Source organism: Centropristis striata, chromosome 21, assembly GCF_030273125.1.
Source record: "Centropristis striata isolate RG_2023a ecotype Rhode Island chromosome 21, C.striata_1.0, whole genome shotgun sequence".
NCBI lineage: Eukaryota > Metazoa > Chordata > Actinopteri > Perciformes > Serranidae > Centropristis > Centropristis striata.
The window spans coordinates 28,892,310-28,908,540 of record NC_081537.1 but is presented as its reverse complement, the minus strand read 5'-3'; the positions used below and the strand labels follow the sequence as shown (position 1 = coordinate 28,908,540).

Below are 16,231 nucleotides of genomic sequence, written 5' to 3'. Positions count from 1 at the left end.
GTACTACCTTTCTGAGTGAGAAGATCAATCAAAGATCAAGTCAAAGTTAATTTTAGTTTTCATTATTATCAGACATCAGAATACACTGCCTAGGTACTAGCAACCCTAGCCCCGAGCACTGGTCCCTACAGCTATTGCTGTATGGGACCAGTGCTCGGTGCGATTGCCCCGAGGACCTTATAATAGGACTTCCTCTTCTGTGCACGGGTCATTGTTTACAGTTGGTTAGCAACTTGAGATGCAATAATGGAGCTAGAGTTAAGAGATAATGTCTCAATGGGTTCTGAGATATGGCCAATGTATTCTGCTTCGTTTGCTCTCCGCACAGACTGTTTACCTGCTCTCAAGCCTGCTTAGAAGTGATGGGTCAATACAGCATTTTTCAAAATTGACATCATGCTGTTTTTTTTTTTTTTTTTTTTTTTTAAAGATTATTTTTTCGGTATTTTTATGCTTTATTGAAAGTGATAGAGTGAAACGGGGTGATAGAGGGGAAGACATGCGGCAAAGAGCTCAGGCCGGATTCGAACCCGGCTCCGCCGCAGCAAGAACTCAGCCTTAGTGGTAAGCGCTCTACCAGTGTGAGCCACCGGGACGCCCCACATCATGCTGTTTTTAAGAAGACTTTAAACTAGAGATTGCAACCTGGTCTCACAGAAATCCGTGAAATATGTGGGCGTGGCATGGTGGCAAAATATGGCGTCTCGCCATCTAACACCAGACTAGATAATTGACCATACATTGTCCAATCTGTCCCAAATTTCACACACGTGATTAGGGTCCAGCCCGGAACACACCCACGTGTCAATATTGACACACAGTCATAGGGCCCCCCGCTGACAACAGGAAGTAACATCTTGTACACCTGGCCCCAGCAGTAGGTTTCACATAGAGACGCGAAATTTGGTACACATGTGATTCATGTGGACACGCACCAAGCTGTTGATAAGATTTGTCCCCCAAGGCCTTGTGATGGTAATGACCAACTTTGAAGTCAATGGGATGAAATCTGTAGGAGGAATTGGTTAAAGTATGCGATGTGGTCATTTTGTAAAAGGGGGCGTGGATAAAGCATAAGGGGCGCGGCTTTATGAAATATTGTTATGTAGAAGTGTTAAGGCCTGGACTCTGATGAAGTATAAGAAGTTTGGACCAGATGGGACAAAGAATGGAGAAGTTGAAATGGGCAAAAACAGCAGGAAACTGCATTTTTGTCGTAGAGACACGAATGTCGTAGAGACACGAAATTTGGTACATACATGTATCATGGGAAGACGCACCAAAAAGTCTCAAGAACCCATACCCTAAAACGTACAGGAAGTCGGCCATCTTGGATCGAAAATGGCATTTCTTGCTGTTTTGGGCCATTTCCAGGTTGCATACTTTAACGAACTCCTCCTACAGATTTTACCCGATCAACTTCAAACTTGGTCAGTACCATCATAAGGCATTTGGGATCAAAAGCCCCCCCAATCCCACCCCTTAGTGACTATACTCACATTATAGCCCATGTCAACACCTTTCTATAACAGTAGGTCTCATGTCTGTAACCCTTTTTGTCTCTTAGTTATAATCATTTAAATATGCCCCAGGGTCAAGGTTCAAAGCTCAATATCTCAAAGCAAGAATATTATACAACCTTGAAATTGATAATTGTTACTCTTCAGGCCAAGACCTTTCCGGTGATGTATTTGGTTTAGCTCTATGACAAGTTTTATTTTTTCAAACCTTGGAAATCTGCCCTAACAGACTTAGATTCCCACAGCCCTTTGAGTGCTCTGAGTGCGAGATGTGAAAAAATAAAACTTTGTCATTAGGCACTTTGTCTATGTCATTTGTCATTACTTTAGGATATGCTGAAAAAATAAAAAATCCCCCATTGAACAAGACAATATTTAAAGTCTGATGTCAAAAATGTGATTGACATCCCCTCAAACCCCTGGAAAGCCACTAATTAAGTATTTCCAACTTCCAATTTTAGGGGAAACCCTGTTTTATTAAAAAAAACTACAACTCCCTAGACCTCTTTTCAGTACTTATGTCGACATCAGAAAACGTTTTGTAGTTCTTCCGTATTAGGGTTGTGAAAACCTATTTCTACCCAATATATGGAATATCACACACTGTTTAATAAATAATTATACTGTATGTATATTATCTATGCTAAAAAAAGACAACAATGTTTGTTTAATGAAGATATTTTAACTAAAACAGGAGAGCAGAGTCTGGGCCATTTACAGTGAAGCACGATTCAATGAGATCGCACCACATCCGGTAGGATCCACCACATCCGGTAGGATCGCACAGCACATCCGGTAGATTACAAAATAAAACAGATTTCAAAATAAAACACAGCGGATCGTCTTTTTCTGGCGAGATCTTCGCCACAAAGTGATTATATACATTCACTGAGTGAATATTTAGAAAATAAAAAATATATTTCTCGCTAGAAATGTAATCAAAATCCATTTTTATGCAGAAACAAAGTCAAAATATTGTTTTTTTTCACTAAAAATGAGAGAACTGTCCGCCATGTTTTTTGTTCTGACCGCCGGAACCTTTAAAGTCATGTGACCTGGCCACAAACCAATAGGAAAAAATACCAGGTTGGGATATGACTGTCATTAACTTGCATTGTAGCGAAATCCGTGTCAATTTCCTAGAAATTTGAGTGATTCCGTGGCTATTCCACAGATTTTGAGTTAAGCAAATCCGTGGCTATTTCATGGATTTCTGTGAGACCAGGTTGAGAGATTGAGACCATAACCTTGTGAGGAAAACGTTTACAGAAATAGTAAATCAAGTGAGTGTAAGTTCATATTCTCACAGACTTCAGTAGGATCACTCTTCTTTTTGCATCCAGAAAAGTCGCCCCCCTGATGGCCATTAGCAAGAATGCAGGTTTAGGACACTTCCACATTGACTTCACTTTTTTACAGTTTTTCTCAGTCGCTTTGGTGCATTTCTCACATCGCTCTTTACATTTGCGCAACAGTTAGTTCAACCTCTACAACATTTAGTCATTTGTGCTCATCATCGTAGCAGTTCCTCATTCCTTTCAACAAATTGCAAATGTTTTTAGACATGCATCAAGTGCTTTCATACAACTTTCTGCTGTTTTATAACATTATCATCGCTTATGTCATGTCAGTCAAAATTAACTATACTCGTGAATGCTGAATAGTCATTCCATATAAAAAAACTAATAGTCCTCATTTCATTGCTTGAGTCATTACATACAAAAATGTTGAACTAGTTGTCAAAATCTGTCAAGCAAATTTTGTATATTTTTTAAAATCTTTCTTTTTTTTACTGAAAATGTCTCTGAAATTGAACAATTTCTCTCAGGTGAACCTCAGCTTTCACTGATGAGAAGGGCTGTGTGAAGCATTGTTTGTAGAGAAGTGGCTTATCATTGGTTGCAATCACTCAGAGCTGAATCCTATAAACCCATTAACACTTTACAACATATATTAAGCAAGTAGGACATAGTGTGGACCATTTCTACAATACTGTGACACTGTACTATCACAGCTCTACCCAAAGGGACTTTATGTTTGTTGTAAATAAGGGTGTTTTCTTTCTTTTGCACAATGCTGTGAACAAATTGAAATTGCAAAGAGCATATGCAATAAAAAATGTGAAACATACATATCCAGTGTCTTGTACTCAGATACCTCACTAAATACAGTGATGTGTAACTTTAGTGTAGTTTTGAAATGGCTGTGTAAATAGTATAAAGTGCTGTCTTGAGCATTTTCAGGTAGCGTCACCAAGATCTGACTTTTTTGCATTGGAAAACATTTCCAGAGTAAACTGTCATAATGAAAACATGACAGAGACATTTAACTATCTTGTTCATAAACATGGCGTCAGGACTTTTCAACTTGATGACACTGACTCTTTCATTGACATGAATACTTGCTTTTGAGGAATGAACTATCCATTTTGAGCAAGTGACACGCTTCTGCAGGTTATCAACTAGGTTTTGCAGTTCATACTAATTGTTTTGAGAAATGCATTAACTGTTGTGAAAATGTAAAGAGCGATGTGAGAAATGCACCAAGGCGACTGAGAAAAACTGTAATGCTGCTTTCTTAAGCCCACTAAAGTAAAAGTACCAATACCACACTGTGAAATTACTCCACTACAAGTAAAAGTCCTGCATTCAAAACTTACTCAGGTAAAAGTAACAACATCAGAATGTACCTAAAGTATCAGAAGTAAAAGTACTCATTATGCAGAATGGATCCACTCAGATATTCATTTATTCATTGTCCTGAACCGCTTATTATTCGGGTCTTGGGGGGGCTGGAGCCGATCCCAGCTTACACTGGGCGAGAGGCGGGGTACACCCTGGACAGGTCGGCAGACTATCACAGGACTGACACACAGAGACAGACAATCACACTCTCATTCACTCCTACGGGCAATTTAGAGTAACCAATAAACCTAAGTGCATGTTTTTGGACTGTGGGAGGAAGCCGTAGTACCCGGTGAGAACCCACACTGACACGGGGAGAACATGCAAACTGTACATGGAAGAGCATTTATTGATGCATTTATAGAAACAGCATTTTAATTTTCTTAAAATATTTTAAATACTTAATGTACTGTTATGAGGTTTCATTTTAAAAAAGTGTAGTCACTTTAAATGTATTTTATGTTAAATCTCGACCTGATGAGTAAAAAAAGCTGTCAGCTAAATGTAGTAGAGTAAGTACAATATTTGCCTCAAAATGTAGTGAAGTTGAAGTATAAAGTTACATGAAATGGAAATACTCAAGTAGGGCACAGGTACCTCAAAAGTGTACTTACATTCCACTACAGCCTTAGCCTGGGCGAAATGAAATCGAGCGCGCAAGGCAGTATGGGTAATACTGCCTTCCACGCTACAGAGCAGCCAGAGCCAGAACATGCTGCAGAAAAACGTTGCAGAAGCAGAATTGAGCATTTTAGTCTCAAAGTAGAGATGGGCTAGTCCAGCTATGTAAACACCAATTTCTGTCGCTTTACATACGTCATCTGGTATAACTGATACGATTGGCTAAGAGCTACCTACAGACGCTTTTGATAGACATTGGTAGCGCCCAATAAACGGCTCTGGCCGATCGTAACCCACGCCTCCTCTACGTAGAAATGAATGGCTGGTTTCCAGACAAATCTCATTTGTGATTAGTCTGGCATTAGCCAGGCTACTACAGCCTATAAATACACTTTGGTGTGTGAAATTGGATGTGTTGCCCTTTAAAATATGACAATTTCCAAATTATGTTTTCCAATTATATTGTTCTATTTGTCATCCCATGAAGGCTAAACTAACTGAGATGGATATTGTTCCAAAAACCAGTTTGGAAACCTTGGATACATGGCCAGTTGAGACGGTCTTATGTCAGGCTCCTGTCCATGACCACCAGTCCCCTACTATGACCTCTGATGCCTTACCTCCATCGCCTCCATCTCCCTCCTCCACCCTATACGTGGATGAGTTCAGCTCCTGTGGTGCCCTCCTTTTGTCCCAGAAGCTGAGAAGTCTGGAGCTGCAGAGCAGAGAGACCAGTGAGATGAGGACGTCAGCTCTGGACGCCTCATGTCTCCTCACCCCACCCAACACCCCCCACATCATAGATCCTGTTGGTTTGGTGAAGGAATGCCACAATATATGGAGGAAGGGTGACAGTGAGACACTTCCCTGGTCCTCTGGTGAAGATGCACACGATGAAGGTACGGCATTAAACTTCATCACCTCTCACGGTTGTCTTTAGTTTGTCTGAAATAAAATAAAACTTTATTTTGTCCTCAGGAGGATTAGTGTTTGAATGTCTGGCTGCACTGAAAGTAGACCGCTTGAAGTCTGATTGCCCAAGTATGAAAAGATTTGTTGAACTGAAAGAGGAAGGGGGGGAGGTGGAAGAGAAAGATGACCATTATGATGACAATCATGATGAGGTTTTCAGCCTGGAGCTGGAGCGAGGTGAAAGAGGACTTGGTCTTGCTCTGGTTGATACAAATGTGAGTAAAAGAGATGTAGCAAAGTTCTGCGCAAGGGCAATCGTACCTGATCCATGACCTCCATAAACCATTAACCATTTTGACCTCATCTTCCAGGACACGTCCTTGAGAGTGAAAGGCATCTTCATCCGTGCAGTGGTTCCAGACTCCCCTGCAGCCCGGTGCGGCAAGCTGGCAACAGGAGACCGGATCCTGGCTGTGAACGGAGTCAGTCTGCTTGGACTGGACTACCAGAGGTAACAAGTACTAAAATCAGATTTTAAAGAAAATCTGAAAATTTATATTTTTCCTGTTCCTCTGTTTTGTTTCTGTTAGTGGGAAGGAGCTGATCCAGTCGTCGGGTACCAGACTGAGATTACTGGTGGCCAGATCTGAATGGATGGCGAATGCTATACTTACTGAATGCTGACAGCGTTTTTCACTGCTTCTTTTACAAGGAATGTTAATGCACCATGAGTAAAGAGGACTATAAGAGTTTGGTCAACATTGAAGTTCAGAACATGGATTTTAATATTAGGATATGTGTTTTGTGAGGAAGAAAATGCACTATAAAACGAGCTGTGCTTCCCGGATGAAATAAGTTCCAGGTTTTAGCTGCTCCATGTAGTTTTCAAACTGAGAAGAGTTGGTATGGTTGGGTTCAAACATCACTGCTGCTATTTGTTTTCAGGACAACATTAAGCCTAAGTCCAGCCCTCATTTTAAAGCAACTACAAGGACCTTTTAACTGGTTATTATTACTAACTATTATTACAGCAAAACACCTCTCAGCCAAGAAAACTGGTCCTGGAGTGGCACCAACTCTTTGCTGGTCCCCATGTTAGAAGCTGGGGGCAGGATTATCTTGACCAAAGACCACCTAAAATGCCATTTTAACCGCTATTTTTAGCCTTTATTATGGACACAAAATCAAAGCAATGGTCTGTAGCAAGGTGCAACATTTATGGACAGAACGTGCTGTAGTTTGCGGTACTGACACACAAGCTTCTCTGCCGTTTATGTTGGAGAACCCACAGTAATGTATTACCTGCAGTAGATGATGGTCTGCGTGTTCCCAGTTTGGAGCACCAGACACGCTCCAGGCAGGAAATGAATACATGTATTGCTGCAGATGGGGACTGAAACAAAACATATTTTTAACTACCTAAACTAAACTGTAGAACTTCTATGATCCTATGCATAAGCGCACTTATATGCTTCGCACACTTTGGTCAGAAAATGGGAGTTCTACGATTGGGGAAAAGTAATGCCAATAATAAAGCTGTGCATAGCAACAAATATTTCCATTAAGCTAGGGTCCAGCTTTTCTTGTTTTGTTCTTTTGTTTTATTCTTATTAATTTAAAAATGCCTAACTCATAGGCATTTTAAGCTGTTTTTGGTAGTTTGCTTATATCTGTTGTGTTTAAGCAATAAATATATTCAAATCCTCTATTGGTGATTTCCATTCAGTTATGATGAAAAAATGACGTAGTTTTGATCAGAAACAACAGTTATGACACATATACCAAACTTAAAGGGGACATATTATGCTTATTTTAAGGTTTAAACTTTCATTTTGGCTTTCTACTAGAACATGTTTACATGCGTTGAAGTTTCTGTATCCACCCTCTGTCTGAAATGCTCCGTTTTAGCGCCTGTCTCTTTAAGCCCCCCTCCCAGCCTTTAGGAAAGAAGTAGAACATAACAAAAATAAATAGAGAGAAATTAGTTATTTACTTTTTTTGCTATTTCCATTTCAAGTGAATAAATATGAAATGCATAGAATCAAATGAGTGATGTAAATTTCCTTTCACAAACACGAAAACTTCAGGTTAGACAAAACACTGCTTCTCTGTTCCTCACAAGCTGTGTTTCTATCAACAAATTAGCATTTTGAAAATTTGCGATGAGAAAAGCTTGATTGACTGTACATAGACTTTATAAATAATGGTTGTAGTCACCGTGACGTCACCCATTGGTTTGTGGCCTGTTTGTGGCATCGAGTTCAGCATTACACTTGTCACCGTCTTGTGTCACCGTCTTGTGTCGCCATCTTGTTTTCGGAAATGGGGAGCAGACCATATTTGGACTGTGCAGAAGCCAGAGGGATCTCATCACTGACTACACTGATAATGTAATAAATTCCCGATAATGTAATAACCCTGATAATGTAATAAAAATCTGCACTTGAGTCCATTGAAAATGTAATAAAACCTGATAATGTTAAAACTTCCCGATAATGTAATAAAGTGCAATTCCCAATAATGTAATACATGTTTTACCAATAATGTAATAAAGTATTACATTAATGTGAGGTTATTATATTTTCAGGTTAGCCTTCATTTCGCAAGTCCTGATAATGTAATAATTCCCCAATATTGTAATAATTTAACAGCAGACCACCCATTACTTGGGTTCAAGTGGTGATACTGTGTAAGCAACTCCAGCTCAAGAGCTCAACAACAGGTCAAAGTTGAATGTTTATTAACTTTTGAGCCATTCATCCATTTTTCACAAAGGATGTATCACTGGAACCCTTGGGCCAATCCGAGCTCAATGCATCCTCAATGGGGTTTTTCGGCCATATTGGATTTTCCGCAATCTTTGATTTGATCAAAAACCTTTAAAAGGCTTCTCTTATCACACATTTTGTCTAATCTTCTCTAAACTTGGCCCAGATGATCTTCGGACCATGACACACAAATGTATTCAACATCTCCTTGAAATTCAAAGGCACTTGGCAGCCAATCAAACTTGATGGTGAGGTCGCCAAACAGGAAGTAAGCCCATTTCTCAGTAACCCCCGATACTCTCAAAATTCTCTTATTATAGTCTTTTGATACACGTAGTTGTGTGGCTTTTTAAGAAATGACAGAAAAACACAATATTTTGAGTTGTCCAAAATTTGAAAATAAGTCATACGAATCGACAGCATGTCGATTTTGGTCAAAATTAGTCAAATTTTAAAATTCTTAAAACTGCTTAAAATGGGTCATTTATAGTCTGCTGCTACATATAAGAGCATACACATGGACAAAATTGTTGGTGCCCCTCTGTTAATGAAAGAAAAACTCACAATGGTCACAGAAATAACTTGAATCTGACAAAAGTAATAATACATAAAAATTCTATGGAAATTAACCAATGAAAGTCAGACATTGCTCTTCAGGAGATATGGTGCGGAGACCTGGACTATGAAGAAAGAACTACAAGACCGGCTTGATGGCACATATACAAGACTCCTCATGTGTGTCAGAAACATCTCCTGGAAAAGTCATCCAACCAAAGAGCAGATCTATGGTGAACTGCCGCCTATAACAACAACTGTAGCACGTCGAAGAGCGATCTTTGCTGGTCACTGCTATCGTGCCAAGGATCAAGTAATATCCGACATCCTGCTATGGCGGCTCCCCCAATCGTCCAGAGGTACCAGGCCTCATACATATCCTGACACAATCTCCAGGGACACCGGACTTACAATCCAGGAGCTGGGAGCAGCAATGGCCGACAGGACCCGATGGAAAGACGTGTCATCTAGGATCTCGACGACAGTCGAAGGATGATGATGATGATTGCTCTTCAATGCTTCAACAGAATTATATAAAAAAAGAAACTCATGAAACAGGCTTGGACAAAAATGATGGTACCCTTAAATTAATATTTTGTTTCACAATCTTTTGAGGCAATGAGATTTCTGCACCTCTCAGCAGGTATTTTGGCCCACTCATCATCAGTCAACTGCTCCAGTTGTCTCAGATTTGAAAGGTGCCTTTTCCAGATGGCATGTTTCAGCTCCTTCCAAAGATGCTCAATAGGATTTAGATCAGGGCTCATAGAAGGCCACTTTAGAATGGTCCAATGTTTTCCTCTTAGCCATTCTTGGGTGTTTTTAGCTGTGTGTTTTGGGTCATTATCCTGTTGCAAGACCCATGACCTGCGAGACCAAGCTTTCTGACACTGGCCAGCACATTTTCCTCTAGAATCCCTTGATAGTCTTGAGATTTCATTGTACCCTGTACAGATTCAAGACACCCTGTGCCAGATGCAGCAAAGCAGCCCCAGAACATAACAGAGCCTCCTCCATGTTTCACAGGAGGGACAGTGTCCGTTTCTTGATATGCTTAATTTTTCCATCTGTGAACATAGAGCTGATGTGCCTTGGCAAAAAGTTCCATTTTTGTCTCATCTGTCCATAGGACATTCTCCCAGAAGCTTTATGGCTTGTCAACATGTTTGGCAAATCCCAGTCTGACTTTTTTATGATTTGTTTTCAACAATGGTGTTCTCCTTGGTTGTCTCCCATTAAGTCCACTTTGGCTCAAACAACGACGGATGGGCTCTTTTGTTGCCATTCGTATTATCCGTCTCTTTGATTTGTTTCAACAATTTTTATTAATTTTTAACAGTGAATTAACAAACAGACACACAAGTACTAATAATTACAAAATAATAATAATAATAATAAATACATATATATATATATATTTCAATTAAATAAATTAATAAAATAAAACAAAAAAATAATTAAAAAAAACTCGGGTATCTTACGTATGCATATATATATATATATATATATATATATATATATATATATATATATATGTAAACAAAAATAAAATAAAATAAAATAAACAAATAAAATAAAATAAAAAAGTGTACACAACAAAATAATGGTTGCATTATACAAACAATGATGAAAACCAGCCCACCCTCCTCCCACACCTTCCCAGACCCTCTAAACTCTCCCTTCGTTCTCCAAAACTCTTTTAGAAAGTCTAAAAGTCTAAAACTTTGTCAGGATATTGGGGGTGTCTAGCCTGGGGCTACATGGATTCAACAAGAATAAATTATCAACAATTCAGAAAGAGGAGGTTAGTAATAGGTACATAAAAAATGGTGAAAACGTTCAAAAGATCTCACTTCAGTACTGGTATCCTAGTCCTCATTTAACGGAATTTGTAAGCTCTTATAATACTCTAGAAAGGGGGTCCAAATCCTCTCAAACTTTTGCAAGGAGCCTTTAAGGGTATATCTGATCTTCTCAAGTGTAAGAAAGTACATTATATCTCTTATCCATCTTGGAAAGGTGGGAGGGGTGTCTTTCTTCCAAGATAAGAGAATGAGCCGTCTTGCAATCAGGGAAGTAAATGCTATGATTGCCCCAGCCTTGCCTTTAAGGCCACAGATTTCAGGGGTGCATCCAAATTAGATTAGATTAGATTAGATTTTTATTTGTCAAATAAAGCACATATGGGGTTGGGGATGACATCTTTTTGAAACATTTTACTGTAAGCATTAAAGATGTTTGCCCAGAACGTGTTTAACTTGGGGCAGGACCAAAACATGTGTATATAATCTGCTGGTTGACCCTTACAGCGGGGGCAAGAAGAGTCCACATTAGGACATTTTTTTGCCAGTCTTGCTTTGGTCAAGTGTGCCCTCAATACAATTTTGAGTTGTATTAGGCTATGTTGAGCGCATGGGGAGGATGAGTGTATTAACTTAAGTACTGCTTCCCACTGATCATCTGTCATTACTGCTCCGAGATCATTCTCCCATAGTCTCCTGAGTTCCTGCAGAGAGTGAGGGGTGATATTGTGTATACTGTCATAAAGAGTGGAAATCAGACCTTTACGATCCAGAGGCAGTGAGAGAATATGATCAATTGCATTTTCAGTTGGAAAATCTGGAAAGGACGGGATGCTTTTCTGGACGTAGTGTCTAAGCTGAAGATACCTAAAAAAAAAATGCGATTTCGGTAGGCCAAACGATTGATAGAGTTGTGTAAATGATCTGAATTTACCATCTACAAATAAATTAGAAATGGATTTAATACCCTTTGAGTTCCACACTCCAAAGGTCGAGTCAGACAGCGAAGGTGGGAAGTTATAGTTGTTCAAGTTTGAAATGTCTCCTAAATTGTGACCAAATTCTGATTGAGTGATAGTCAACTGGGTTAGACTGAAACTGACTTAAGTGAGGGGGCATAGAGGCACATAACACAGAGCCCAAGTTAATTGAACTACTAGCGTTTTCCATTTGTACCCAAGCATCAAGTCTACCTGGCTCATCTCTCTCCCTCCAGTGTAACATGGTTTTTATACTGCATGCCCATTACACTTACTTACTTTTTTACATTTTTCAAATAAGATAGTAAAGTTTTTTGTGAATAGGGATGGAAAGGTAGGAGTGATCTCAATTCCAAGATATTTGAAGCCTTTCCCAACAATTCTAAATGGGAGGTGAGAAGCAGGAATTAGAGTGGCAGACTGATTAAGAGGAAATATTTCACTTTTTTCATTGTTAATTTGATATCCTGAGAGTTCCCCAAATTGAGTCAGGATGTGGAGGATGACAGGAATAGAATTTACTGGATCAGCAACATACAAAATAATGTCATCTGCATATAAAGATATTTTGTGTGAAATGCCCCCCCCCCCCCCCCCCCCCCCCCCCGCTCTATACCTTGGAAGTCAACTGACTGCCTGAGAGCGGCTGCGAGGGGTTCTATGGCAATGGCAAAAAGTAAGGGGGTAAGGCTACATCCCTGCCGTGTGCCTCTGTTAAGAGAGAAAAATTCAGATTTCTGTCCATTGGTGATAACTGAGGCTACGGGATGGGAGTAGAGGAGTTTTATCCAGGAAATAAAAGAGTCATCGAGTCCAAATGTTTTCAGAGTGAAGTCTCCTGAGATTTGAACTAGAGTGGCGGTTTAAAATGAAGCCAGTTTGGTCTGATAAAATTATTTGTGAGATAACCTTCTCCAATCTTGTAGACAGGATTTTAGATAGGACTTTGTAGTCTGTATTTAAAAGGGAAATGGGCCGATAGGATGAACACTGGAGTAAGTCCTTACCTCCTTTCGGTAAAAGTGTTATTGCGGCCTGACGTAAGGATGGTGGGAGATAACCTAAGGACAAAGATTCATTCAGCATGGCCCGGAGCAGAGGGCACAATTGAAGTGCAAATTTTTTTAAAGAATTCAGAAGTGTAGCCATCTGGGCCAGGTGTTTTGTTGCATTTTAAAGAATTAATGGCCTGTAAGATTTCTGCGTCCGTAATCTCACCTCCCAGTAAATTGTTCTGTTCAGCAGAGATAGAAGGAAGAGTGAGTTTATCAAAAAAGGACAGGAGCTTAGAGGGGTTGCCATCGCATTCAGAACTATACAGGTTACTATAATATTGCTCGAAAACATTATTAATTTCAACATGGTTTAAGATTAGTTCACCTGTTTCATTGTGAATTTTAGGAATAAGAAGGGAGGATAAGGTTTGGTGAGCCTGTTGGGCTAGCAGCTTGCTGACTTTATCGCCTGAGTCATAGATCTTAGATTGAGCTTTGGAGAGCAAGTATGTGGCTTTGTCAGTAGAGAGTAAATTATATTCTGTCTGCAGCCGTAGTCTTTCTTTAAAAAGTGGCGGGGAGGGGGAGGATGAGTATTGATTATCAATTTCTGCAATGGATCGTGAAATGTCATTTAATTTGGATTCTCTTGCTTTCTTTGCTCTTGATGAATATTCATTTATTTGGCCACGAAGATAGACCTTGAGGGTCTCCCATAGAGTAGAGTGGGAAATTTCTGGGGAGGTGTTAGTTTCAAGGAAGAAGGAGGTTTGAGAAGAAATATGGCATATAAATTGTTCATCAGCTAATAGAAGAGGGTTAAGTCTCCAGCTGCGGGAAGGTCTGAAGCAGTTAGGGTAGCTTAATATAAAAAGAGACAGCACCATGATCTGATATAGTGATGCTATGATATGAGCATGAAGTAACATTACTTAATAATCCGTTATCTAGGAGGAAGTAATCGATCTGGGTGTAGCTGTGATGGGTATTGGAGAAGAAGGAGAATACTTTTTTGTCATTAAACTTAAATCTCCAAATATCTGAGACACCATACTGCAAGATGAAACCATTTATAATTTTGGCTGATTTGGTGAGGGATTGGGGTTTGTTTGATGATCTGTCCAATATAGTGTTAAGTATAATTTGGGGCATAAATGTTGACCAAGATGACAGGACTGGCAAACAGCTGACCCGAAACAATAACATATCTCCCATTAGTATCAGCGATCACCTCCTTAGCTTGAGGCACACGCACACACACCCAACAACAACAAAAGGTCCAGCTGACATGCTGAAGAGAGATATCAAAAAAGGGATAAGAGCTTAGAACACAGCTCCTAACTAACAGCTTGGAGAACACCTAACTTACGTTGAAGCTACTCTGTTTCCTGAGTAAAAGGGAAAAGTGTAAATCTAAATTTAAATGTAAACGCCCATGCAGAGAGCGATATAGGGAAAAATAATAATAATAAAAAAGAAAAAAACACACAGAAGGGTTCATACTAATAGATGTCTTGATGAATATCGAGCCCCACCACAAACATGTGACTAAATGTATATGAAATATGCATAGGGGGACACGAGTCTCTGTGTGTATAAAGTGAGCGACAGCGAGCACCTGTAAAATGAGGAGAAACAGAAGTACCTTAATAAGCATCTAAAGTCTTAATAAAGTTCATGGCAAAACTGCAACATGAGCTTAACTCTTGCTTATAGGGAGATTACAAAAATAGATTGTACATGTGGCGAGTGTAAGGTGAACAAAATAAATTAAATCTTATAATTTAAACAGCCAAATTAAAGGAAAGAAACCGACAACGCCACCCTGGGAATTTCACCCAGGGAATTAATTTGGGAGCAGCACACAGGTAAGGTTTACTCAAAAGGCAGGAGACGTGGTTATGAAAATAGAAATATACAATTTTATTATTTTGTTCACAATTATTTAAAAAAACACAGTCATTCAACTGAAAAAGGAAGCTGGAGCTGACTGGATGGACAAGGGCTAGTGCAGAGGGGGGAGGAGATCCACCCACAATAAAGAGATCAACTTAGAAACACCCGACATACGTGACACACACTCTAGTGAAGACCACTCCCAGGACACAGCAAACGACGCAAAGGAGAAGAAACCACCACCCGAGCATGAGCACCACCAGTCTCCAGCAACTAAAGAAAAAAAGGGAAAAAGAAATTATTGGGCAAATCAACCAATAACAGGAACACAATATCAAATGTTAAAATGAGTTGAAATCACAAGAAACTGCCAAAATGAAAAGAAAAAGTTGAAATCACATGAAAAGAGTCAAAACAGTGTTATTTCGGCGAGAGAAGAACAATTTAAGCCAATCGTTGATACTAATGATGATGAATCAATAAATCACTACAGGGATATAATATGAGTGAAAATGCATGTTTCCTGCTTAAAATGAGTTGAATTCACAAGAAAAGAGTCAAAATGATATTTGGGTTTTACAGTGTTAAAACATGACTGCTTGTGTCCAAAACAGTGTTATTTCGGCGAGAGAAGAACAATTTAAGCCAATCATTGATACTGATGATGATGAATCAATAAATCACTACAGGGATTGAATATGAGTCAATATGGGTGTTTCCTGCTTAAAATGAGTTGAAATCACAAGAAACTGCCAAAATGAAAAGAAAATAGTTGAAGTCACATGAAAAGAGTCAAAATGATATTTGGGTTTAACAGTGTTAAAACATGACTGCTTGTGTCCAAAACAGTTTTATTTCGGCGAGAGAAGAACAATTTCAGCCACTCATTGATACTAATGATGATGAATCAATGAATCACTACAGGGATTGAATATGAGTCAAAATGCATGTTTCCTGCTTAAAATGAGTTGAAATCACAAGAAAAGAGTCAAAATGATATTTGGGTTTTACAGTGTTAAAACTTGTGTCCAAAACAGTGTTATTTCGGCGAGAGAAGAACGATTTCAGCAAATCATTGATACTAATGATGATGAATCAATAAATCACTACTGGGATTGAATATGAGTCAAAATGCATGTTTCCTGCTTAAAATGAGTTGAAATCACAAGAAACTGCCAAAATGAAAAGAAAGAAGTTGAAGTCACATGAAAAGAGTCAAAATGATATTTGGGATTTACAGTGTTAAAACATGACTGCTTGTGTCCAAAACAGTGTTATTTCGGCGAGAGAAGAACAATTAAAGCCAATCCTTGATACTAATGAAGATGAATCAATAAATCACTACAGGGATTGAATATGAGTCAAAATGCATGTTTCCTGCTGAAAATGAGCTGAAATCACAAGAAAAGAGTCAAAATGATATTTGGGATTTACAGTGTTAAAACATGACTGCTTGTGTCCAAAACAGTGTTATTTCGGCGAGAGAAGAACAATTTCA

The 16,231-nt window shown here is 39.1% G+C and overlaps 1 protein-coding gene across 1 annotated transcript in view; it reads left to right on the top strand.

Annotated features, from left to right (window-relative positions):
* Nucleotides 1-8,292, top strand: part of LOC131959696 (ras-associating and dilute domain-containing protein-like) — a 65,724-nt gene extending 57,432 nt beyond the window's left edge. The window contains exons 15-18 of the mRNA XM_059324911.1: nucleotides 5,313-5,724; nucleotides 5,804-6,012; nucleotides 6,109-6,248; nucleotides 6,328-8,292. Of these exons, the coding sequence (XP_059180894.1) occupies nucleotides 5,313-5,724; nucleotides 5,804-6,012; nucleotides 6,109-6,248; nucleotides 6,328-6,421 (855 nt within the window). The 3' untranslated portion in view covers nucleotides 6,422-8,292. The remainder of the gene's footprint in view (nucleotides 1-5,312; nucleotides 5,725-5,803; nucleotides 6,013-6,108; nucleotides 6,249-6,327) is intronic.
* The last annotated feature ends 7,939 nt before the right edge of the window (nucleotides 8,293-16,231 follow it).